Raw genomic sequence first — 27,592 nt, forward strand, 5'->3', positions numbered from 1 at the left:
CAATGAGGAAAAGATTTCCTGTACTTTGGATCAAGCATTGATCAAAATGGAGACTGCAGTCATGAAATCAGAAGACTAGGGAGCTTATCCCATGGCGTTTTAATTTGGTTTAACTCTATCCGGATTAAATCTTAATTCAGGTGGCATCCTGATCTTTTCAGACGGATTAAATCTTAATTCAGGTAGCATCCTGATCTTTTCAGATGGTTTTTGCCACCTAATTTGCTGCCTAAATATATCTCAGGTCCATCACTGCTTCCAGAGCCTCTCCTCCTGGCTCTTTTCAGATCTGGGAGTTTTCCGGCTGGAGAAAATAGCCAACAGAGCACTCCTGGAAGCAGGGATGGACCTGGGCTGTATTCGGATGGCAAGATGTCAAAAACCATCTGATGAGGATGTTGCCCAAATTAAGGTTTAAACCAGCTAGAAGTATGCCGAATTCAAACACCATGGGATAAGCTCCAATGGGAAGTGAAGCTATGAAAGAACTGGCTAAGATCCTAAACCAGTGATGGTGAACCTTTTAGAGGCTGAGTGCCCAAACTGCAACCCAAAACCCACTTATTTATTGCAAAGTGCCATGTCTCTCTGGCTTTCTAGTAACAGACTCTGCCAAACTGTGTGCTGGGGCAACGGCACGTGTGCCCACAGACAGAGAAGGCTCTGAGTGCCACCTCTGGCATGTGTGCCATAGGTTCGCCATCACTGTCCTAAACTTTAAAAGTATATAACTGAGCACTAAAGTTAGAACTATCCAAGCCATTGTATTCCTTGTCACCCTAAAATCAACTCCTTTGAGATGTGTGTTGGAGAAGAGAGCTGAGGATACCATGGATGACCAAAAAGACAAATAAATGGGCCCTAGAGCAAATCAAACCTGATTGCTCCTTGGAAGCCAAGATGATCAACTGCCTCTAGCTGTTGCTGGCTCACATCCCATCTGTTGCAGCCAAAATGGGGCCAGCAGTTCAACATCTGGAAGGCTGTATGTGCCCCTTCCTGCAACAAACATTGCACAACCAGGACAGTAACCCAGCACCTCTACAGTTTCTGACCATGCTGAGATAAACAATCAAATTCTAATTCAAAATATCTGGTGTGCCTACTCCCTCTCTTAGATACAAGGAGATCTATATAATAAAGTTGGAAGGCATTCATTTGTTTCCGCTATAATATACTATGTACAGCTTGAAATATATAGAAAGTTCAAATGTAATATCTTGAGCATATAGGATATGTTTGCTCTGCAGAGAACCAGTGTGACGTAGTTGAGTATTAGACAAAGATGACAGTTCAAATCCCCACCCAACCCTGAAAACCCATCAGGGGACCTTGGGTGTGTCACGCTGTCTCAGCCTTAGAAGAAAGAAATGCCAAGCATCCTCTTGTGCCAAGAAAATCCTGTGATGGAGTCACCATAAACCAGAGTTAATTTAAAGGCACATAACAACATTTGTTCTGCATTGACTGTCACCTATGCTGTTTCTTTCCTTTCCCGTCTCCTCTCTCTTAGCTGCATTCTTGCATACCTGTACTTTGTCCCCAGAAAGAGCTGACTAAACTCCTTGTTCTTAACGCTGTAGGGGAAAACAACATTTTAAAAACTGTCCTTGGGGACAGTTTATACACTGAACCACAACCATCACGATTCCCAGACAGCATGCTATTGCAATCATTCAATGAATAGTGGGAGATTTGCCTGTTTATATGCCTTTCACTGCACCCCATCAGATCCATCTCTGAAGTTTCCAGGTATTAGGTTAGGGCAGATTCTTCTCCCTGACATACTAACACTATTTAAAAGCAAGTGTATACCCCACACCCCTGTTTTGGGGTAGTTCCATGCAACCACTCCTCCGCTTGAAGTCAGACTGTCCCAGAAGATAATATTATGTGATAATTTGAACTTTCTGTTTGCACATACGCTGGTGTACTTTCTTTTGTAGGTCATGTGATTCTTACTCCTGCATCATGTGCTTGACCGCTACACAGTTTGCAAGACTTTAGAGCTGTGTGTGCTATGCTATGGGACTCCAGGGCTCTTGTAATTGTTTTTTCCTTTTAGAGCAGTCAAGTGGGTTGGTGAAAACCATCACTGAATGGTATTGAAGGACAGTGAATATGTGATGGAGAGAAAGGGTGAAAGAGAGGATAGGGAGAGTATGGAGGGAAGCTATGTGGGGATGTTTAGAATATATCTTCAGTGGCAATGTGAATCTCAGGAATAGCCATGAGCACAATGTACCTCTTAGTCTTACTTGCACTGCCATAATCATCAAATATTAATAATTAACTCAGTTCTCTACTTGTCTCGACAATGTAGCCAAAGTGACACTGTCTCCTTCATACCACAACTATTTCACACTTCACACTAATTGATACCAATTAGTGTCACATTAGAGCAATATTCCACTTTAATATATTTGTGAAGTGTGGTGTATGTGTGTAGCATTAATGGCCCCCTCCCAGAATGTTTCATTGTCATTAGTTTCCAAAACATTTTCAGAATGTCTTGAAAGGATCTCTGAGCTTAGCTCCACTTCAGTCAGGTAGTGCGGCCTAGTGGTTTGAGCACTGGACTGTGACTCCGGAGACCAGAGGTCCAGAGGAGGGCAACCAAAATGGCGAAAGGGCTAGAAAGAATAAAATAAGAATAAAATAAGAAATAAAGGTTAAGCATCCAAAGAAAAGGAGGGAGGGAAGGAAGAAAGAAAGGAAGGAGGGAGGGAGGGAAGAAAGGAAGGAGGAAGGGAAGGAAGGCGGGAAGGAAGAATGGAGGGAGGGAAGGGAGGAAGGAAGAATGGAGGGAGGGAATGAATGAAGGAATGAGGGAGGGAGAGAGGGAGGGAGAGAATGAATGAAGGAAGGAGGGAAGAATGGAGGGAAGGAAAGAAGGAGGGAAGGAAGAATGGAGGGAGGGAAGGGAGGAAGGAAGGAAGGAAGGAGGGAGGGAGGGAAGGAATGAATGAAGAAAGGAGGGAAGGAAGGAATGAGGGACGGAATGAATGAATGAAGGAAGAAAGAATGGAGGGAAGGGAGGAAGAAAGGAAGGATGGAAGGAAGGAATGAGGGAGGGAGGGAATGAAGAAAGAATGGAGGGAGGGAGGGAGGGAAGGAAGGAAGGAAGGAGTGGGGAAGGAGGGAGGGAAGGGGGAATGAAGGAAGGAAGGAAGAAGGGAGGGAGGGAATGAATGAAGGAAGGAAGAATGGAGGGAGGGAGGGAGGGAAGGAAGGAAGGAGGGGGGGAGGGGGGGAGGGAGGGAAGGAGGAAGGGAGGGAAGGAAGGAGTGAGGGACGGAATGAAAGAAGGAAGGAAGAAAGAATGGAGGGAAGGGAGGAAGAAAGGAAGGATGGAAGGAAGGAATGAGGGAGGGAGGGAATGAAGAAAGAATGGAGGGAGGGAGGGAGGGAAGGAAGGAAGGAAGGAGTGGGGAAGGAGGGAGGGAAGGGGGAATGAAGGAAGGAAGGGGGGGGGGAGGGAGGGAAGGGGGAGGGAAGGGGGGAGGACTTGTCCCATTGTCTCCAATGGCGGCACGGCTTCCTGGCTGTGCTTCCATTGGGGTGAAGGGGACCTGGGCATCTGCAGATCTTGGCATCCCTGGGGGGTGTGTGTGTGTGTATCTGGAAGGAATCCCTCCTTCTCTCTCCGTTCGAAGTTGGCGCGAGGGGCTCTTTCTGCCGGGGGCCGGTCGGTGATTGGCTGCTGCGCAGGATTTGCATTGACGTCACCGAAGGCTGTAGGTCAGCGCAGGCGGGGCCTTTGATTGGCTGCGGCGCCTCCTCCTCCTCCTCCTCCGGAGTCCGGGGGAACCCTGCTCTCTCTCTCCTCCTCGGGGCCCAGGGAAGAAGGAGCAGCAGCAGCAGAGGCCGGCCAGGGAGGCTCCGCCGCGGCCGCCCCCCCCGGCCCTCTCAGCCTCAGCCTGGGGCGCCTCCCTCCTTTTTGGGGGGCTCCCTCTGCCTTTCCTCCTCCTTTTCCTCTCCCTCTCGCCTTTTTCATTCACTCACTCCACACAGAGACAGGGACGCCCCTTCCTTCCCCAATTCCTCCATCCCTCCATCCCTCTCATCATTATCATCATCATTGGCTGCTAATAATCTCTCCCTTCATCCCTCCCTCCTAATCCTCCTAATCATTAATACTAATGGCTTCCTCCCTCATCATCATCATCATTATTATTATTACTAATTGATGCCAAATGAAAAACCACACTTAAAAGAAATAAACCTATGGAGCTGAAGGGAAAAGACCTGGATTTTACTTTATGATTGAATTCGTTTTGACTTAATCCTTTTTCCGGATTTAAAAAGGAAATTGGTTTATTTTTTTACTGCTACCAAAAAGAAGAAGAAAGAAGAGGAGGAGGAGAGGAAGAAGGAGAAGAGGAACAAGAAGAAAAAAGAGAAGGAGGAGAAGAAGGAGGAGGAGAAGAAAAGGAAGAAGAAGGAGAGGAGGAGGAAGAAAAAAGAGGAGGAGAAGAAAAAGAAGGAGAAGGAGAAGAGGAGGAGGAGGAGGAGGAAAAAGAAGGCTTGCCTTTCCCCTCCTCCTTCCTCATAGATGCCTTCCTGACCCTCTTCCTCTTCCAAACCCTCCTTTTTAAAGGGGGGATCCTGGGGATCTGGGTGTCTTTGGAAGCTGCCCTTTCTCTGCCCAGGGAAGGAGCTGAAGGGGAGGCCTCTTGCTGGGTCTAACGTGTGAATGCCCACGACCCACGTCCAGGTTGTCCTCTGCAGGGAAGGAAGAGAAGGAAGGAAAGGAGAGAGGGAGGGAGAGAAAGGAAGGAAGGAAGAAGAGGCTCCCAGGAAGGAGGGCCCTCGGTGAGGATGGCCTGGAGGGGGGCTGCTTGGTAGTTTGGGACCTATTTTTTTTTGGGGGGGGGGGGGGAATCTGGGTAGGGGGGGGGGGGGGAGACAGAATTGGGTCCAGACTTGGGACCAGACCTGAGATCAGAATAGAATTGAGATCAGACTTGGGACCAGACCTGGGATCTCAATAGAACTGGGTCCAGACTTGGGGTCAGAATAGAACTGGGATCAGAATAGAATTGGGATCAGCATTGGGACCAGACTTAGGACCAGATCAGAACTGGGATTAGACTTGGGACCAGACCCGGGATCAGAATAGAACTGGGACCGGACTGGGAACCAGAATTGGGATCAGATTGGAATTGGGATCAGAATAGAATTGGGATCAGATTTGGTACCAGACTTGGGAACAGGACTGGGATCAGATTGGAATTGGGATCAGATCAGAACTGGGACCAGATTTTTGACCAGACTGGATCAGAATAGAATTGGGATCAGAATTGGGACCAGAACAGACTTGGGACCAAAACTAGGACCAGATCAGAGCTGGGTCAGCCTTTGCCCTTCTCCCCTTTGCAAACCCGGAGCAGAAATGGCCCAAGCGGAGTGTATGGCTGGGACCTTTCCTTCTTAAGGCTGGGGCTGGAGGGTTGTTGTTGTTGGGTTTTTTTTTTTGGGGGGGGAGGTTGGTTCTCCCCCCACTTTCCTCCAGCCTCCCCCAGGTGAAAGCCCTCCTCCTCCTTTACACCAAGGAGGACCCTGTAGTAGTAGCTTGTGTGGAGCCCCATTTGCAAGACTGACTCTTTGGGGAGGGGATGGACAAGCAAAGACATCCATAGGGACACACACAGCCCTTCTTTTCTATGGGACCCTCCAAGAAGATGTTTTGGGGGGCTGCTGCTGCTGCTGCCCCATTTCTGGATCAGAGCTGACCATGTGGGTGGATCGCTGGATCTCTTGAGGTGGAAAGGATCCCCCAAGTGTGTGCTTCTTTTGGAGGGATCTCCTTTGGGGGCCATGGGTTGTGCCCCCAGCATCCACATCTCGGACAGCCGGGTGGTCTATCGCAGCAACAAGGACGCCGCCTCAGGAGTGGAGGATTCGAACTCCTCGCAGCCCCCGGGATTATGCCTCAAGGCCTCCGCGTCCTCCTCCTCCTCCACCTCCGCCTCCAAGGCCAGGAGGACTCTGCCGGCCAAGAAGGCAGCAGCAGCAGGAGGAGGAGGAGGAGGGCCCCGGGACAAGATGGAGGGAGAGCCTCGCACCAACAGGGCCAAGGTAAGACAGGGGTTCCGTCCACATCGCGCACCTATCCCGGTTTCATCGCGCTGTCACTGCCCCTAGGCTCAAGGCTGAGGAAGGGCAGGGAGTTGGGGCCTCCTGGGAGTTGAGATCTTTTCAAAAACTGCCTGGTTTGGGGCTCTGTTTTTACCTGGAAGGAGGAACTGGCCTGGGAAATTTTACTCCTCCTATCTATCTATCTGTCTATCTATCTATCCTTTATTTAGCTTTTCTTCCACCTTCCTTCCTTCCTTCCTTCCTTTCTCTTTTCTTCCAGGTTTATTTATTTATTTATCTACCTTTCCCTCCAGGTTTCTTTCTTTCTTTCTTTCTTTATCTTTTCCTCCAGGTTCATTTATTTATCTATCGACCTTTCTCTCCAGGTTTGTTAGTTTGTTTGTTGTTTAGCTTTTCATCCAGATTTATTTATTTATTATCTTTTCCCCAGTTTTGTCTGTCTCTCTGTCAATTTATGAATTTTTTCCTCTGGGTTTGTTTGTTTGTTTGTTTGTTTATTCCTCCGGGTTTGTTTTTTTATTTAATTTATTTACTTCCCCCTCCAGGTTTATTTATTTATTTATATATTTTATCTTTCCATCCAGCTTTATTTATTTATTTAATTTACCTTTTCCTCCACATTTATTTACTTATTTGCCTGTTCCTCTTGTTTATTTATTTTATTTACCCATTCCTTCAGGTTTGTTTGCTTACCTATCTTTTCCTCCAGATCTAGTTACTTATTTATTTATTCATTTCTCCAGATTTATTTATTTATTTATCTATCTTTTCCTCCAGGTCTATCTATCTATCTGTCTATTTATTTATTTATTTATTTTATTGTCTTATTTACTTTTTCCTCCAGGTTATTCTTTTTGTGGAGTCCCTTCTTTCACCACTTTTCCCTTTGAAGGGAGGGAAAGGGGGAGAGGTTCTGCTTATGCTCTGTTGTTGAGTCAGGTCCAGAAAACACACACTGCAGAGATAATCCAGTTTGAGACAGCTTCCACTGCCCTGGCTCAGTGCTAGGGAATCCTGGGAATTGTGGTTTGTTGTGGGACCAGGGCTCTCTGGCAGAGAAGGCTCAATGGACATTATCAGACAAGGGAAGTTGGAAGTATAATCCAATGGCAATCCAAACGCAATCATGGGGTTTAGTGTTATTGCGTGATAGACTACCACATGCAATTTCGGGCAATGGGAAGCCAGTCCGAACGCAATCCTGGGGTTTCATGTTATTGCGTGAGAGGTGATCTCACGCAATTTCGGGCAATGGCATGTTATTTTCAGGCAATGGGAAGTCAGTTCGAACGCAATTCAAATTCACGTAAATTCGCTAAACTTGCAAATTCACGTGAATGCGTTCTGGCCCCACTTTCTTTTCATTCGAAATTAAGAGAAATTCCACCCGTGTGATAAACTCCATTGGAGTTCCCAGGATTCCCTAGCACTGAGCCAGGGCAGTGAAAGCGGTCTCAAACTGGATTATTTCTGCAGTGTGTTTTGGACCTTGGATTGCTTTTGGGCCTGTTGACTAGCCATTTGTATAGGAAGGGGTCCTGACCTGTGTCAGCTCCCAGCTGGCAATGCCAGGACAGCTCTGTGATTTTGCCCCAACCAAGCTTTTTGAGATTACTAAATTTTGTCTATATTTTAGTTTTGTTTGTATAAGCAGCAGTTTACATTGAAAATCTCATCTGAGCAGAAACTGGGTGGATTAATGCGCCTGTGGCTTGCTGCGTATAGGTTGCCCGCAAAGGGCCCTGGTCCTCTGGGCTGCTGCGAGGGTTTGTGGTTTGTTCTTGTCCAGTTTGAGGATAAAGTTTGCAAATGCGCAAGGCCAAAGGGAAGGAAATTTACTAGACATGGCAAAGTGGGAATGCCTCCGAACCAATTTGTAGAAGGTGAAAAATACACTGGATATGGGAGGGGGAAAAGCAAATTATATGGCAACCCATTTTGCACTCTCCTTTTGTAAGATGCTCCAGGATGGTGTGTGCTTTCTGAGCAAATACTGTACATGGAGGATGTCATTATCAAATGAGTGAAGGTCTCAACCCAAAAAGCTGCAACCAGTGAAAGTTGACAAAGGAAATCTTACCCAAAAAAAGGATTGAAGTATTACGTGGTTATACTGTTTCCATTCAGGGCTATACCACACGCTTAGTAGAAAAAGAAAATGAAGCATGGCACCATTTAAAACATTTGGTGAATTTTATTACCCATGGTTGATTTTTGGTTCATTTATATACTTCACCCTGGTTTCAAGGCTGGCAAATACAGGTCCCCTCCACCGCCCCAATTCTTTATCTAATGGTATTATTATTATTACTATTATTATTAAAGTGGTCTCAAGCTGGATTATTTCTGCAGTGTGTTTTGGACCTTAGAATTGTGAAACTTGAAGGGAACCCAGAGATCATCGAGTACAACGCTCAGGCAAGGTTGGAATTCAAACTAGCAAGTAAAAGAGGTGGTGAGCACATACTGAGTCCTGGATATAGTACTTGAATATTTTTGGGAGGGCCTTTTACTTGTAACAGTAAGTTCATTGGTATATGTGTAATGTTTTCATTGAGCCTGTGCTGTGTATGTTAGGTTGGGGAGTGTGTGAGAAGGTTCCCATTACAGTTGGTCCCTCACATTTGTGGCTTTCACTTTTGCAGCTTTGATTATTTGATTTGACATTTGCGATTTTGTGGTTTTGCTTAATATGTTGTCTCTAGAAACCTCTGGGCTCTTCGGCGCAACTATGCCAGACGTTGACCATAGAGTTGTGCTGGAGAACCTAAACGTTCCTAGAGAAAACACTTCTCTAGGCATTTGTAGGTCCTACAGCATGATTCTATGGTCAGCCTTTGGCAGATGTTGACCATGGAATTGCACTCGAGGACCAGGAGATTCCTCAAGATTTGTTCTCTTAGATAAAAAGAATATATTTTTTATTTTATTTTATTTTTTATGATTTTCTTGTGATACATAGATCAGTGTGTACACACACACACACACACACAGGGGAATGATTATCTGTCCTCCCCCTTTTGCATTTCATGCTTGAAATGCAAGATTCTTGATTCTTGCACAATTCTTGCGTCTGGGGCCATTCATCTTTTCTGCTGTAAGGCCGGCACACATAGCAACAATCCTACTTTTCCCTACCTTAAGCCTTACTGTGAGAGCCAGTGTAGTGTAGTGGCTCCAGTGTTGGATTATGATTCTGGAGATCAGGGTGCGATTCCCAGATGAGCCATAAAACCCTCTGGGTAACCATGGGCAAGTCACACTCTCTCAGCCTCAGAGGAAGGCAATGGCAAACCTCCTCTGAACAAATCTTGCCAAGAAAACCCCATGATAGGTTTGCCTTAGGGTCGCCGTAAGTCAGAAACAACTTGAAAGCATGCAACATCAACAACAAAGTCTTACTGCATTTTTACTGCAGCCATGCTGCCCCAACCTGACATCTGTGTTCCTGCAGCCTTTCTTCGTGTTTCCAATTACCATGGTGCTAAAAACTTTCCAGCTAGAAAGAGGATGAAGAAAAGGGAGGGCTGGACAGGCAGGACATTACTTTTGTTTTATTTTAAAAGGAGATTCTTCGTCAGAGGCTTTGTTAATTGAGCTATGCCTATATAGCTCAATATAGGCATAGGCATGTCAGCCACATCCATGTTTTGGATAGGGATGCTAACATCCTTATTCAAAACGTAGCCCAAGACTGATGTTGTTGCAAACAGCAAGAGTCTATTTTATTTTTCCCCCTAATCTTGTTTATTAAATACAGGATATAAAATAGTTCTGAGGCTTGCTATAAGATCAGTAACACTTTGTGTAATGGCACACAACAACAAACTTCACTAGAGTGGCCTAGAGTAACCAAAATCTGCTGAAGTGTCTATAATTTAAACTTGTTACTTGTTTTCTGCTGCTCCAGAGAACAGGACCCAGAGCAATGGATTCAAACTACAGGAAAAGAGATTCCATGTGAACATTAGAAAGAACATCTTGACAGTAAGAGCTGTTTGACAGTGGAATACATTCCTTTGGAGGGTGATGGAGTCTCCTTCTCTAGAAGTCTTTCAACAGAGGCTGGATGGCCATCTGTCAGGGCTGCTTTGCTTGTGAGTTCCTGCATAGCAGGGGATTGGACTGGATGGCCCTCGTGGTTTCTTCCAACACTATGGTTCTGTGATTAACCATTATCAACCAGGGCTGACCCTATTTAGTTTCCAAGGTTGTGTTGTTGTCGTAGTAGTAGTGTTGTTGTGTGCCTTCAAGTTGTTTTTGACTTATAGCAACCCTAATGGACTTTCTTGGGAAGATTTGTTCACAGGTGGTTTGTCTTTGCCTTCCTTTGAGGCTGAAAGAGTGTGACTCATTCAGCATCACCCAGTAGATTTCCATGGCTGAGCTGGGATTCAACCCTGGCCTCCTGAGTTATAGTCCAGTGCTCAAACTACTACACGATACTGGCTTTCCAAGACTGTATGACCCTGACCCGCCAAATGGTATCGGATGCAAACCTCAAAACTGCTGGGAGCTCTAGTTGAGTAACATCTGGAGCATGATTCCCACCCTTGGTCTGAATGAGAGTGCAGCCTAAATGAATGGATTCTGCAACCACAGAATCTGTATCTTGGGCATGGGCAGCCTGTAACCCTCTAGACGTTATTGTGGCCTTCTAGTTGTCAACTCTACCTCTCAGCTCCCTAAACTGGAATGGTCAATAGCCTCGGATTATGGGAGATGTAGTCCAACAGCATCTGGAGGGCCAAAGGGTCCCCAGCCCTGGTATTCTAGAACTTGACTCCTTCAACAAGACTAAGCAGGTGTGTGCACTTTTTTCTCCCAAAGACAATATTGCTTTTACTCATGAATTAAACCTGAAAGTGAGGTAGGGGTTGGATTTCTTTCATTTTAAATATTATGGTCCATAAAACAAGTTAATACTCGGTACGCAATGAAGAGAAATGTTCCATTTATATTGTGGTAATATTTTCCTTTCAGAGAAAGAGAGAAAAAGAAAAATCTATACAAGTGTAGAAAAGTTTTATCCCTTATCATTAGCAATATAATAAACGATTAAATGGCACTAAGGTGGGGTGGGGGGAAAGGGAGATATGCAGCAGATATAACCAGTTCAACCTGAGTGTGTTGGTATAAACTGGCCACATTCCATTAGGTTCCCTGGGACAAAGTCCACAGTTCCCAATATTCAGTTGGGATTGTGTGCTGTACATTAAGTGCATCCCTTCCTCCTGTAACCTTTTATGTTATGGGGAATGATTTTGTTGGAAGTGATTTGATGTTACTACAGTCAGCCCTCCATATTTGCGGCTTTGACTGTTGTGGATTTGATTATTCACAATTTGAGTAATATGTTCTCTCTTGTAATCTCTAGATCCTCCAGCATGACAACATCTGGTCAACATCTGCCAGAAGACACTTGATGTCCTAGAGAGAACACTTCTCTAGGCATTTGGTAGGTCTTCCAGTGCAATTCTGTGGTCAACTTCTGGCCGATGCTGACTTGCGCTGGAGGACCTAGAGATTCCTAGAGAGGTGTTCTCTCAGGTAAAAATCCCAGTTGTTTGTTTGTTTATTTATTTATGGTTTTCCCACTTTCATGGGGATTCTGTGCTCCTAACTCCAGCAAATGTGGAGGGACCACTGTATTCCTATGTGTGGACATTAAAGTGGGCTCTTCTTGTAGGTTCACCAGTAAGCTCTGCTCAGTTTGTTGACCTCAGATAGAAAGCATTTTCAGGGTTGGCCTCCAGAATGTTACTCCATTGTTGTTGCTTTTTGACCTGCGCAACACCTTTGAAGCAGAAATGATATAATTGTATGTATTTCCTCCTTTGTCTTTATGTTTTCCCTCCACTGCAAATTACTAGAGGACAGCACTAGTCTTTACCTCCACATGTCTAGCACCACCCTCTTCAACCTTTGACTGATCTCTGTTCTCTTGTTCTAACGCAGTTTTATTGACTCTGACCTGAGTTAGTTATCTGTTGCTGTTTCCCTTAAGTCAAGGGTTCGTAGTGGTAAAAGAAATGCTATGCTTTGACCTAACGATTGATACAAAAGATTTACAGCAGTAACAGGTTGCACTGTAGTTGCAGGTAGAAGGTGTGTGTGATAGCTGCCTGCCCAATCTTGATAGTGTCCCACTGTACCAGGGTACAATTTAAACCAGAATGCTGTTGACCGAATGCTGTATTTCCTTTCATCTTTATAGTCGGCACAAATGTGAATAAAATGCCAGGCTTTGGAAGAACGTGTCTGATAAGCAAAACATGCTGATACAGTACTATTCAGTTTTCAATATGCCAGGAACTAGAGTGCTTTGCACATTTTATGCATGTGGCTGTCCTACTGGCTTTGGTTGGATTTTGATACATGCAACATACATAAAGGAGTGCAGTTAGGCCTGGTAACTCATAAAATCACCAAGATTTGGCATTAAGACCTGTTCAATAGCTATAGCTGTAAAATAGCAGGAATACATAAATATTATGAAATAGCCATTGAGGCTTATACTGTATTTGTGGTTATATGTGTGTTATTAGCTAATCCATCCTTGGTTAAACTGTGAATGATGTATGATATCTTTGCTATCAGAGCATATGTCTCATGTAGCCTTTTTCTTAAAGCTCTACTGTGCGATAAATTCAAAGATATACAGTAGCTGTGTTAGTCTGTCGAATCAGTATGTAGAGAGATCTTGTAGCACCTTTGAGACTAAAGATAAAAAGTGAGAAAAATGTATTTCTGCTTGAAATATAGTTATTCTAAATGCTATTTCTAGAACATTAACTGTTTTAAGAAGGGCTATTCTTTATTCTTTTCTGTGAAGACTAGTATGGAGTAACATACTTAGTTATGATCTATTAGTCAAGCTTTTTTTTTAATGCACAGAGATGTGCTGCCTTGAAAAATACACTATGGAAAACCTACACTTGGAATTCCATACAAGATAGTGTGATGACCACTATGTTTAACACATAAACAAAAATTCTGGGCCACAATAGTTAATTAATTGGAACTGTGGTCCAAAACACGCTGCAGAAACAATCCAGTTTGAGACCACTTTAACTGTCGTGGCTCAGTGCGCGAACAGTTAAAGTGGTTGCAGTCTGGATTATTTCTGCAGTTTGTTTTGGACCCATATCTTCACCTTAGTGTCGCCATAAGTCAGATATGACTTGAAGGCACACAGCTACAACAACAGAAACAAGCTGCACACACCACTGATTGGCTAGTGTGTGTCACATCTGCATTAACCCCTCCTTGTAATTCAAAAATTGCTGTTATGAAATTGGGTTAGTGTTGGGATTACACACAAACAAATAAGGCAGCATATGAATGTTTAATTGCACAATTGACATTTTAGCTATATTTTAAAGGTGGATAGATTACTTGAACTATGTGGGATGGGTAAGGCTGATAGTTGAAACAGTATGTGAATCTCCTGACAACTAAATGTGTAAGTTTTATTCAAAAAGTAGTGAAGAAGGGGATGTAGCTGAATGGAAGGTCATATGCTTTTTATGCACAAGGACCTGGGTTCAAAACTCATTAAAAGATCTGTCAACCATATGATGAGAAGGAGTCCTACCTGAAACTCTGTTGATCTGCAGAATCCAGAGTAGACAGTACTGGGATAGATAGTATAATGTTCCGTCTTGGTATATGGCAGTCTGTCTGAAGGCATGTCACAATACCAGTTCTGATGGTATGTTCATATGCAGTCTCAATAAACTTGCTATTTTGTTTGTGGCTTTGTTTAAAACATTGTACATTTTTGCTCCTAGTAGGAACAGAGCTACTAAAGCCTAAATACCCTAAAGGTACCAGATCTGTCTCATCTTGGAAGCTAATCAGGGAAGATTATCGCACTGCGTTCTGAGAACGTTCCATATCATCACGTGATGAAAACGTTCCTGGAACGGATATTACCGCATTAGAAATCAAAACGTGATCAGAACGTGATCAGAACGGCAGTTTACCGCACTGCGATTCCTTTTTCTTGAAACCGTTCTCAGAACGGTTTGCTGTATTAAGTTTTGTGGGCTGTCTTCTGATGACGTCGCCACTCAGTGGTTGGACGGCTCGGGAGAGGCGCTGCCCCCAGGAAAAAGGGAAAAGGGAGGCTTGGCTTACTGAAATCCCTCACCTCCCTTCCCCATAGGAATCAATCCAAAAACGGAGCTTTAAAAGAGCAGTGAGCCCTATGGGTCTTCATCTGGGGGGAGCAGAGGATGCTTGGCTATGGGGTTGTCCTGCCATCTCTCCCTCTCTCCTCTTTCCCCATAGGAATCAATCCAAAAACGGAGCTTAAAGAGCACTGAGCCCTATAGGTCTTCATCTGGGGGGAGCAGAGGATGCTTGGCTATGGGGTTGTCCTGCCATCTCTCTCTCTCCCCTCTTTCCCCATAGGAAAGAATCCAAAAACGGAGTTTAAAATCTCTCCCAGATGCAGACCCAAAGGGCTCTCCTCTGCTCCTTTTAAACTCAGTTTTTGGATTGATTTCTATGGGGAAGGGAGGTGGGGGATTTCAGTAAGCCTAGGGCCTCTGGCCGGGAGAGTGCTTCTCAGCTTCACTGAGAAGTCTTCTCTCCGAAGATTCTCTTGGGAGGGAAAGAAGGCAAGCCCCTATAAAACGCTGGGGCTTCATATGCTGGCATATGTTTGAAGAAAATAGGATAAAACCTATGTAACTTGATGGGCCAAGGGCAGAGTCCCCTCCTTGGCAGCCTGGGCATTAAGGGAGCTCCACGGAGGTCCCTTCAAGCGGAGGGAAAGGGAGGGGACTGGACCAAGAGCAGAGCCCCGGCAGCCATAGCAGCTCTTTAAACCGGTTAGAAAAGAAGAGTCCTCTGCTGTCATCCCATTTCCCCCCCCTTTTGGCATCCTTGACACCCTTTTGCTCCTGTGTGTGTGCATGTAATGTGTGCCTTCAGGTTGTGAGCTTCCCTCCCCGCTTTAACTCTTGTCTGGCTCTTTGCTATGGAATTCTGGGAGTTGTTTGCTTGCTTTTCTGTGGTGCTCCAAACAGAGGAGCTTTTGTGGGTTCCCTCCTGGAGGGAAGGAGGAGAAGGTCCTGGGCATCCCTGCCTCCTGCATTGTGACAGCACAGGAGCCCCACTGGACATGACACTAGAGACCCCCGGAGAAGCAGCCAGACCCTCTCCTCTTGCTCTCTGCTCTGGTCTCTCCTTTCCCTCTCTTTCCCTGCTTTCCTCTTCTCTTCCTTGTCCCACCTTTCTTCCCTTTTTCCTCCCTTCCCTCCCTCCTTCTTTCCCCCCTCACACACACACACCTTCCCTCACTGCAGTCGCTCGCCTGCCTGCCTCCCTCCCTGCCTGTCATTCTTTCAGCCAATCAGGAGACGGAGGAATGAGGGAACGGATTTGAGAACGGATAAGAATACCGCACACACTTCTCTTGGAACGTTTTCATCACGTTTCAGCTCTCTGGGAACACATTCAGAACACATTCAAATCTGTTCCCTCCTGGAACACATTTGGAACACATTTAAGCGTTCTGAGAACCCGATTGGAACACATACGTGCGGTATTCTCAAATGCGTTCCGTTCTCATCACGTGATGAGAACGTTCTCAGAACGCAGTGCGATAATCTTCAGGGTTAACCCTGGTTAATACTTGGGTGGGAGACTGCCAACGCATAACAGGTGCTGCAGGCTATATTTCAGAGGACAGAACTGGTAAACCATCACTAAGTGTTCCTTGCTTAAGAAATACCTATGAAAAATTCATTGGGTTCCCGTAAGGCAACAGGTGACTTGAAGGCACATGCATACACAGAAGCACAGAGCTAATTTCAGTGTGAGAGATTAGCTGAACACTAGAATAAGATAGCAAAATGAGCAGGAGAGCAGTTAAGACAGGGATGAGAAGATGATAGCCATCTAGGCATTATGGATTGCAGTATTTATCAGTCTAGTCAGCTGAACCCATGGGGAATGAACATTGAGAGTTACAGTTCAATAATATCTGCAATGCCATAAGTTGCCCTCCTGTGAGCTAAGGTGATTGATTGGATGATGACTGTATTTGTCCATAAGCTTTCATGGTAAAATAAGTACTTGAAACTGGATTGGAACATCCTGACTACTTTAATAACAGGAATGTATAATTGTTATCTCTGACAGTGGTCTCTGGTCTGAGCAAGTGGGCTCCTCTTCCCCTCACTGTAGGATAAGCCTCCTTCCAACGGATCATGTGGGTTGTTGTTGTTGATGATGTTGTGTCCTTCAAATTGTTTCTGACTTATGGTGGCCCTAAGGCAAATGCATCCCATAGTTTTCTTGGAAAGATTTGTTCAGAGTGAGTTTATCATTGCCCTCTTCTGAGGCAGGGAGTATGACTTACCCATGATTGCCCCAAAGGGTTTTCGTGGCTGAGCAAGGAAGTGAAGCCTGGTCTTCACAGTCTTCGTCTAACCACCGAACGACTGTACAATGGGACATCACCATCTGTGGGCCTGCCATCTACTAATCTGAGCATCCGTGGATGGCAAGCCCTGTTGTTCCCAATGGTGCTGTACCACTAGTGTGGCTTCATGCCCACCATGCCACCATTTGAGAGCATGGGACTTGAGGTCCCATGTTTTTTTTTGTATCTATGTGTGTGTGTGGGGGGTGTCATGAACCGATCCCTCATGGATACAAAGGTCCAACTGCACCCCACTAGTTCTTAATATACGGTTCTCTCATGTGTTGTATCTGTGATATACCTTTGAGCCTCCTTACAGAAATTCTGTAAGGATGACAGTTAGATTTTAGGATAAATTCAAGCCTATGAGAATTTTTGGATGAGTTTAGCTTTGTGTAGTTATGCAATGTATCTGTAATGTATCTGATTTTTGTATTTATTTAGTTTGATTTCAGCCTATAAGAATAATGTCTTTGGATGATTTTAGCTTTGTGATGCAATGTAGTATTTTTGAAATGTGTCTGATTTTTGTGTTTTACTTGATGTCTTTTTTTGTAATGGCTTATGCTACACAACTAAATTTGCTTATTTACTTAGGACTGAAAGAGATAAGTAGTAAGCGCTGGTCTCCTGGTGGCGTGGGGTGTGTGGCGTTCAGGCAGTATATGCCTCCATGCCACCGGGAAGTCTCACGACTGACATCACAGCATTCTGGCAGTGCGGTGCTTACATGTGCCATGCTACAAAAATGCCAAAAAGCTGTGTCGCTTAGCACTTTTTCAAAATTGTGGAGCTTCCGACTTCAAAAATTGGCCGGCTAAGCAAGGCTTCGACCCGGGATGCATCCAGGTGGCAGCATTCCAGATAGATAGGTGGCAATTTAGGTATGATAACATCTGGGAGCATCCCGGATCCTGAATTCAAGCCAGAAGAGGTAAACTGGTTTATTTGTTAATGGGATAAGCCCTGAGCCTAGGAATTTTTTTCCTTGTTCAAATTACTGCAGATACACAAAATAATAAAAAAAAAAACTAAAAAAATTATTGAATAGAAAACCTATGGCAGTTTGTGTGTTGGTACCTCAGGATTTGTTCCACTGAACTGCCAAAGCTCTTCGTTGAAACTTTGGGACAGAGACTCTCTTTCCGCAGCGCATTCTCAGACATGTTTTCTATTTCCACACAATCTATTCATCCTTTTCTTTACTGTGCATTGCTTTGCTGTCTAGAGTGGTTGCTCTGAACCCTCCTTGCCCTTTCCCTCCCGTTTCCAGTGACGTCAATCCTCTTGCACAAAGATTTGGCTTCCCACAAGGAGATGTTCTAAATTTTCTCCATTTGTTACTGTTGCCTCACTCGGAGGGCAAGATGTTTTGCTAGAAGAGGTGGCTGCTTTTTATTGCATTTTTGGTTGACTGTGGCACAGAGGTCTTCCCCCACCTTATTGAAATGAAGTAAACATTTCTTTACAAGATGGCCAAAGGATGGCATATAGCATATTTTGCCAGAGCATTTGCAAGTGAGATTGAGACTGCAATTCTCCAAGTAAGGGCTGCACAGAATGTGGGAGCTTTTCAGGCTCAAAACATACCCACCAGGCAGGTTGGCCATATCAGTTGAAATGTCATGACTGTATTCTAAGGAATTATGGGATTTATAGTTGGATGATACACCTAGAAAGTACAAAGTATACAGCAACTCCCTTGCTTGCTAACTTCTTTCATACAATGAAACCAAGCAACTATAGTTAACTACTTCAAAGCAAACCAAGATCTTATACCAAGCTCTGAATACCATCATATTGAGACCATGGTATAAGATTTTGGTTTGTTTTTAAGTAGTTAACAATAGTTACTTAGTTTTATTTGCTTGTATGAAGGAAGTAACAAACAAGGGAGTTGCTTGTGAGGCCAGAAAGTCCACTCATATCTTGAATTATTATTAATCTGACATATAACTGTCTATATTCACCCAGTGTGTGGTGAAGTATCGGAGGATTGAACGCTTGTAACCCTCCTCTGTTTGGAGGATCAGTGATGTTATGTGGCCGAATTCTTTTCTGTTACTATATTTTCCTGTGGCTAGTACAGTATTCTGTTTTTAGAAATCCATGGTTTCCATATCATTCAGTAAGTCCACTCTTAATGCCCAAGTGTATTATTTGGCAAACCAGGAAAGCAAATGAAATCCCAGATAAATACATTTGGGTTCAAATTCTGTTGACTTTAGCCAAAGAGTACCCCCCCCCATCCTCAAGTAACATTGGAAAATCTTCACAAACTATATGTGGAGTAAAGCGATTGACTGCACATTTAGCAGAGTTGAGCGGGACTACTCTTTAGGTATGTGTGGGTATGATGGCAGACTAAATTAGACATTTGTAATGATAGGTTTTGTATGTGTGAATGTTCTGTAAATGCATTTTTTTTCCTTTTAAAGAAACATTGTTTGGCCTTGGTGCTGTGTATGTCCCTCCAGAAAATTTGCTCCACAACTTGTGTCCCAGATTTTTAGGTCCAAATAGATCTGTATTTATGCATATGACCATTCATGATGGTCCTAGTGAATGCAGTGAAGCTGACCTATAAGTAAATATATATCATATCCCCTACTATCCCAATATTCTGGAATGATTAAGGGGTACAGAGAGAAAGAAAGATTATGGCACCAAGTATCATTGCAATGAAGTGTAGTTATTCCCAAATGAAATTAAATTGCTTGTTTCACAGCCTAATTTAAAGCCAATTATTTGCACTGTCAAATATTTCCCTTTGCCTTAGTTCGGTTAATGTAGTGACTGCAGAGTAGAAAGGCCAGAGCTGTTTGCAACAATGCTAATAAAATAGCAAGGATTGTATATTTCTTCTTAAAAAGGCCCACATGCTAATGTTGGACTTGATTCTCCAGAAGTAAACACATAGCGCTGTGTGTGTGTATGTTGGGGGGGGGGGAATGTTAGAAAAATAAGCTTGTGTTTGGTTTTCCAAACACAAATGTAAATATGTGTTTCTGGAATGCAAATATAGGAATCAAACAGAATGATATTCAAAATCTTGAAAAGAAAACAAGGCTGCCAAGCAATGGGTACTGCTATAATTTGTGCATATAGGGGTACATTATATAGAACTGTGCTTTTCCCCTCCTAAAATGTAAGCTGTATAGAAAATGTGTCAGTTATGATTGCATGGTAAAGTTTCCTGAATGAATTGCCTTCAGTTCTTGGGAGACTTAAACTATCCATTAACTCTGTTGGACTGTTCTAGGAAAGACTTAGCCTTGTGACATCACCAATCTACGTTGTGGGAATGTGTGCTATACAGTGTAATAAAATGTATTTGGTGAAGCACTTTTAAAAGCATCTTTGATTTTTTTCTTCTTCAAAAAGGAAAGCGAATACTATCTATGGCTTAATCAGTGGCTTAATGACTTTAATGGCAAAGGATGCATACCCTCCAACATTCACAGAAGAAAATCAGGATACATGTAACCAAACATCATCAGAGCATGGTCAAGATGGTAAAAGAACCAGTCGGTTTCCATGGCTGAGTGGAGATTTGAACCATGGTCACTGGAAACATAGTCTAAATGCTCAAACCACAACACCATGCTGGCTCTCCACTGTCTCACAGGTTAATCCGTTGGTGCTCAGACTTTTTACTCTTGTGACCCCATTTACATTTACATGCAAACATCATCCCCACCTCATTATTCATAGTGTATAAATAGAAATATTTTGTTTTAATGTGCATATTTTGATCCTCACATTCATGTATATTTTTTCATATATACATTTTTGTAAGGAAATAACATGATTAAAATCAGAACAGTTTTATTTAAGCAAATTCAGTACTTAATACACATGCTGTTTCACATATGCCAGTGCTCACAAATATGTGCATGGTCAGTTATGCTCGTTCATTCATTTTTTCACTCACGCACATGCTCCTTTCTCTCTCACATACAGTCATACAAAAATATCTCTTCTCTTGTGTATATGCAAGTAAGTAAAAAAGAGATGAAGACTGTGACTGAGTTTGTGGATGTGGATGAACGTATTTGAGGGAGAGACAGAAAAAGAGCATTGCTGAGTGTGGGTGAGAGAGAATTAGTGTGTGAGAGAAAATCACACACACACCAAGGGAGGTGCCAAGGGTTTGTGAGAGAATAAATGTGTGGGTGATTGAAAGAGTGTCACAGTGTGTGAGAGACAATGAGCATGTGAGAGAGGTTGAGAATATGTGTGAATCAGTGAGAGTTACGTGTGTGCCACAACTAAGAGATAAAGGAACCTTATATTGCACCTTTTGAGACTGAAAGAAATACCTCTCAGAGAAATGGGTCAGCATGTCAGAAAATTAGTGTGAATGAAGCCCTGGGAGATTGAGCCTGTAAAGGAGAAAGAACTAGAGAAATAGTGTGACTGAGTGTGTGAGAGAACAAGTGTCGATGTGAGAGTGCTAGGAGGGTGGGAAAGAGAAATGGGGCCTCTTGGAAGTTGGCTCCACTGGGTCCCCAAATCTTCTGCCAGCTGTGATACCTTCAATGGCTGCCCAAAGGCCTCTTTGTTAGTTCTTCCTCTCCTTGGGCCCTGTCCGATCCCACTAGACAAGAGGAGCAGCTTGTCATGACGTTGACAATGGAGATGAGCATACTAGGGCCAATTCCACAACAGTCACGCTATTGAAAGATAACGGAAGCATATTGCTATAGCGGTCTATAATTACGAACAGTTGTGCAATCGCGCTATAAGAACGAAAGAAAAATGCTGTGATGTTCCGCCTACAAAACCCGATCTCACTGCTGTATTGTTAGTACATCATGATTGGACGTTTTGCGCATGCGTCCTTATCACGCTACTTCGCATGGCTGAAAAATGTGGTTCCATCCCAAACATATTTAAGAACATGATATATATCCAGTTCAAATAAAATAGTGCCCTATACCTCAAAATATGTCAGAAAACTACTATGAAAATGATCCTAGCAATGAGAGTGAACTGTCTGTGCTGAAGTGCCATCTGGGGAAAGCTCCCCAATAGTGCGAATGCAATAGCACAAATGAAGTGCTATTGGCAAACCATTCATGCAGTTTCCCCATTAATGAGTACTGGACGATTCCAGGTTATTCACTGGAGAAGTATTGGATGAGCATGGCATTATGTGAAAATCTTCATGCGATTGTGCTACATTGATAGGAACATTCCATTTTTCTCTTGTTTTATAACTCCATGTGATAATTTCCAATCTGGCTTGTCTCTTTGTGGAGGGGAAGGGAAATGGGAGTTTGCTGTTCACAGACAGAGTGCACCCTCATATCCTTTCCCCTCGGAGCTACAGTTGTTGAATTGTCTCTCTGCTCTCTTTCCTCTCTGCTTGAAAGCCCCAGCAGTGACTCTCTCTTGCTCAGTTTCACTCATTTTGAACAATACAAGCAGATACATTCTGAAATACAGTACGAACAGAATGTGAAATCATTCCCTCATTATTCTTACTCCATTATTCAATACGTGGAAATAAAACCTGATCCTTAACATGTTGTTTCTGGGTTCTGATCATGTTATACTCTTGTTGTTTTGATATTTTTGTTGAGCAACAGACCTAGCAAAGGGTGTAATGTAATGTAATGAAAAATTTATTGTGCTCAAAGACCAGCATATAAAACATTGTGTTAAAATATACAGCATGCACCAATAATAATGCATTTAGAATCATGATTTCTGAATTTCAATATAATACTCAGTGAACAAGGTACTGTGACAAAGGGGAACAACTACATAACAGCAAAGGGTGGTAAATTAAATTAAAATGGGAGACACTGGTGATTGAACCTGGATCTTTCTTTCTGCATGTGCTCTGCCATTGAGTTATAGTCCCTTCCTGCATGGAAGGCTTACTTATGCCATTCTGTTCTTGGCTACAACACTGAAAACCACATGACAGGGATAAGCTGCATGATCACCAGCATTAGACGTTGCTGTGTGGTTCCAGGTGGAGGATGGTTGCCATGTGAGATTGCCTAATGTAACTTGTAACTAGGTTTATTCTAAACTTTTTGTCCAATTGCACAACCACTTAAGTTTATTAAATAAATAAATAAAATGTAGGAAATGTTGATAGGATCATTACCATATTATAACATATGGCACAACCATGTGGTCTTCTCTTTTGTAATAGACCGCCTGTAATTGTTGTATGCCTTCATAAACATTTTGTTTGCAGAGTTCAATATGAGTTAACCCGAGGTGGGTTTTTTTTACTAGTTAGGCAAATCAATCCCAATGCCACACTATTAATATAAGATTATAAAGACTGAAAGGTAGCATTAGTCATCTCATTTTTTTTCATTATTCATTATTTCATTTATTTCATTATCCATTTCATTAGTCATTTAATTTTTTTAAAATTCATCTTTTTCTCATCTGTTTGTTTCAAGCAATGACCATGTCCCTGGTTAAAGCCCATATTGTGAACAAAATCCTACTTCCTCCTGCCTTTTTTATTTTCCTGCTGCACAAAATGTGTCCAGCTGCACATTGGAATAATGTTTGGGTTAGGGTTGTAATGGTTCAATAATTTTATCTGTGAAGGAAGCAACAAGTAGTTTTAGCCGATTTGTATATGATTTGTTGAGATGCTGAGGCTCATCAGAGCTGAGCAACTATTTGAAAGCTTGGAATAGAATTATTCTAGTTCCTCTCTTAAGATGGCAATAATATAAGTTACAAAATGCCCTTTAGAAATAATAGCTCCCAGGAAGCGTTTGCTTTGTTAGCAACATCATGAGAAATGGATAGGAGCAGCAAGGCTTATTGTGACAGTATTTATAATATGAATTTGAAACAGAATGGCACAACTCAAACAAACAGTGGGACATGTGTGGCCAAGTAAAATCAGAGTGTGGTTAACATGGGAGATGTTATTAATGAGGAAGAACAAAGTAGGAGAAAGTGTAGCAATTTGCTTTTGACTGAGCCTTCTGGGAAATGCAAGATTCTGCTCCCTCATCTCCTCTGCTCCCTACTGAGTTTATTAAGTGCAAACTACTTTTGCACTTTGAATTCCCATTGCAGCAACTGAAGTAAGCTGAGAACAAAAGAAGAAATTGGGAGGAGGAGAGAGAAACTGGAACATTTTAATAGCAGCTGAATTATGACACTTAATCAGGACTGTCCCAGTGAAATTGGGACAGTTGAAGGGTACGCTCAACCTACTGAGTCAGTAACGTTTTCCTTAGGTTGCTATGAAGATCTGGTTTAGGAGATTTCTTGGTATTGTCTATTACAGTCAGCCCTTTTGCTGTTGGAGTATAGAAGACTGATTTACTGAACCCAAGGGTGTGGGTGGTTCTGGTAGGATAATTTGGCATACTTGGCATACTCGGCATAAGGGGTTTGCTCTTGCCTTCCTCTAAGGCTGAGAAAGTGTGACTTGCCCAAGGTCATCCAGTGGGCCTCCATGGCAAAGTGGGGATTCAAACCCTGGTCTCCTAGTGCCATAGTCCAACACATAACCACTGTTGGATTACTCCTGGGGGCAGCCCAGAGTATTCCGGCTAGTGAAGATAAGCTCTCCTAGACACAGAGAGAAATAAATTTGCAACAGTGATTTCTGTGATTGGCAAGTAGTAAAAAGCCTTTGGATTGGCTAGGTTCTATATAAATAGAAGGAGCTTGGCATTCTGCTTTGGCTGAACAGAATAGTATCTTTTGTCTGTGGCATCTCAGGCTCAAGCTTGCAGTCCAAACCACTGTCCTTGGAGAACCTGAGCTGGAGAACTTCCCAGACTAGATTCAGGTACAGCAACCCACATTCCTGGCTGGGCTCCAGCAACAGCGTCCAGTGCCACCCTGCCAATGACCACATCCTTACCCATCCCTAAAGCAGTATGTGTGTACCGTACACTTCTCAATAATTATTCATAAGAGGATTATGAAGAAATGTCTTATGTGAAAAGAACACGCAGTGTGTCAGTCATGAAATGGCTTCGTTTTTAAATTATATCTTCCAGCTTCCGGATCCAGTCCATACAAGTAAAATGCAGATTCTTTGAGCAAATAAAAATGAATGACTTCCTGTATTTCTTCTTTTTTTAAACGCCCACTTTAAATGTTGAACTTTAACTTCCTCCTGGGACGCAAAAGAGCCATCAGAAGTATCATTGTGTTGTTTCCAGATGCTGCCTTCCCCATTGTATGTATTTTTCTAGAGCTGAGTTTTCTGTCTCATGCTCTTGTACTGGTTGTGATAAGTCATGATGACATCTCTTTAGATGAATAAAGAGACTCAAAAGAGGCAAGAACGTTTGTAGTAGTATGCAAAGATATAGCCATGTTAGTCTGTAGAATCAGTACGTAAAGAGATCTTTTATCACCTTTGAGACTAACTGAAAGAAAGAAATTGGCAGATGCATTTGTAGTAGTAGTAGCTGTTCTTATTAACTGCCCTTGATTCAGCCTTGACGCATGGCAACCCTGTAAATGAGACACCAGAGCCCCTCTACTGCCCTGCTCAGGTCCTACAGGCTCATGGCTGTGGTCTCCTTCATTGAGTCTATCCATCTGGTATGTAATCTTCTTTTCTTTCTGTTTCCCTCCACCTTTCCTAGCATTATTTTTTCCCTGGTGCATCATTTCTTCTCATGATGTGGCCACAATATGACAACCTTAATTTAGTCGCCTTGGCTTCCTGGGGGAGTTCAAGCTTGATCCACGGTATTCTTAGTACTGCTCCCCAGCACCACATCTCAAATGAGCTGATTTTCTTTCTGTCAGTTTTCTTCACTGTCTCACATCCATACAGAGTGATGGGAAATACGATGGCTTGGATGATCCTTCTTTGCATTTTAAGATCTTGTGTAATTCTTTCATAGCTTCCCTTCCCAACCCTAGTCTTCTTTTGATTTCTTGACTGCAATTTCTTTGGATCAATGATTGATCCAAGGTATGGAAAATCTTTAACTATTTCAATTTCCTCATCATCTACTTTGAATTCCTATAGTTCCTCCATGATGATTATTTTTGGTTTTGGTTTTTTTAATGTTCAACAACAAGCCTGCCTTAGCACTTTCCCCTCTGACTTACTAAAGAAATTGCTTCAAGTCTTTGGTGTTTTCTGCTAGTAGTATAGTGTCATCTAAATATCTTAGATGGTTGATACTCCTTTCTTTGATCTTCACTGCTCCTTTCTCCATGTCCAAACCTGCTCTTCTGCATATAAGTTGAATAGATGTGATAGTATGCAGCCTTATCTGTTTCCTTTTCTGATTGGGAACCATTCTGTTTCTCTGTATTCTGTTCTGATGGTAGCCTCCTGTCTTGATTCGCATCAGGAGAACCAAGTGCAATGCTGAATGGGAACAAATGCAGTAAAGTGTGACTTAGTCATTTGAAGTAGTTCACCTATAACTGTATTTGCATCTCTCCAGGGGCCACTATGATAGAACTCATTTAGTCGCTTGGCGATGTCTCTGTATTGTCAGGAATGGAGATAACTTTAGATGATGTAACCTGATTTGGCCTCCATTGATAGGCTTTTGGCTGTGCTTTGTAACCTCAAATGGAGAAGCCAAAGTTTATTACTGCTGTTTTATTGTTTTTGTTCTCACTCAGCTTAGGGCCATGAGAGAACTCACTTTTCATCTACACATCCTTCCTCTAGCTTGCCAGAGTGAAAACTAGCGATTGTAACAGCATGCTAAATGATTCTATAGATGAGGGAATTTCAGCAGGTTTAACTTGTTACCTGGTTGCATGAACAGCTACACAACGAATAAAGCTAGAGGAGTGTCCTCCAGTTTTCACTTTGGCTACCCTAAAATATCCAAAGAATATAGATGCTGGGATTGTTAATTTATTTCCCCTATGTACTTTTTAGTGTCTCTGCCTGATGAAGAAGTCCGTGAAGGTTCAAAAAAAATGTTGCAATATATTTAACGGTTTTGTTTGGCTCAGTAATGTATTGCCACAGGATGAATTTTGGGTCTTGTTGGGGTTTTTTTTTTTTTTTTTGGTTTTGTGTCTGCAAAGTTTGGAATATAATGTGCAAATGTAGCTGATGTGTGATATGGTATGATATTAGTGTTCCAGTATAATGTGCAAACCATCTGAAGACCATCCTCAGAACCCTTCACTGCCCTCCACCTCCTTATGCATCCTAAGTAAAAACATTATGCTTACCTTAGCCCATGACTTGAAGGCACACAACAACAACAACAATTCAGCAGAAGGAAGAGGAGAAGGGCTGTGTGGAATCTTGCCCTTCCCAATAGGCACAGGGAAAAGCAAACTGCAACAGCCTCTTCTTGTTTGTGTTCTTTCTCATTAATAAGTTTTACCATCATAACCACATAACCATATGTTGCTTGGCCATATGTGTCCCAGTTTTCACCTATGAAATGTTGGAAGGTGTGCAGTAGTTGAGACCAGCATGGTGTAGTGGTTTGAGTAATGGATTATGACTCTGGAGACCAGGATTTGAATCCTTGTTCGGCCGTGCAAACCCACTAGGCGACCTTGGGTAAATTACACTTTCACAGTCTACAGAAAGGCAAAGGCGAACCCCTTTTGAACAAATCTTGGCAAGAAAGCCCCATGATAGGGTAGCCATATGTCTGAAATGACTTGAAGGCACAGAACTACAAATGGAGTAGCTATGCTTCATGCCTCAAAGCCCGATAGTCAATCCCAGAAAATTTGCATAACATCACTGCTTTGTTTTTCTTAAAATTCAGATTTCTCAATAAAATCTTGGATTTAATGCCTTAGATGTCAGGCTGCTGAAATATTTATTTTATTTTATTTATTGTATTTGTACCCCGGTGTTCATAAATGCTCTGAGAGCAACTTACAAATTGGGAATTAGAAAGTTCCCTGTCCTCAGGCTTACAATCTAAAGACACAACACACAAGGAAAGGGAGTGGCAGCGGGGAAGGGGATAACGTCTAGCAGAAACTACCTCTTCTTTCTAGGCTAGGACAATGGCAGTTGTAATGGAGGGAGGACCTTTCTTCTGCCTCTGGATTAGAAATGGTGGAGCTGTGCCTCTCACTTATTCT

At 42.9% G+C, this 27,592-nt stretch overlaps 1 protein-coding gene across 1 annotated transcript in view; it reads left to right on the forward strand.

Annotated features, from left to right (window-relative positions):
- Positions 1–4,912: 4,912 nt before the first annotated feature.
- Positions 4,913–27,592, forward strand: part of PDE8A (phosphodiesterase 8A) — a 124,125-nt gene continuing 101,445 nt past the window's right edge. Inside the window, exon 1 of the mRNA XM_042474406.1 lies at positions 4,913–6,081. Coding sequence (XP_042330340.1) covers positions 5,821–6,081 — 261 coding nt within the window. The 5' untranslated portion in view covers positions 4,913–5,820. The remainder of the gene's footprint in view (positions 6,082–27,592) is intronic.

This window comes from Sceloporus undulatus, chromosome 6 (genome assembly GCF_019175285.1).
Source record: "Sceloporus undulatus isolate JIND9_A2432 ecotype Alabama chromosome 6, SceUnd_v1.1, whole genome shotgun sequence".
In the NCBI taxonomy this organism is placed as follows: domain Eukaryota; kingdom Metazoa; phylum Chordata; class Lepidosauria; order Squamata; family Phrynosomatidae; genus Sceloporus; species Sceloporus undulatus.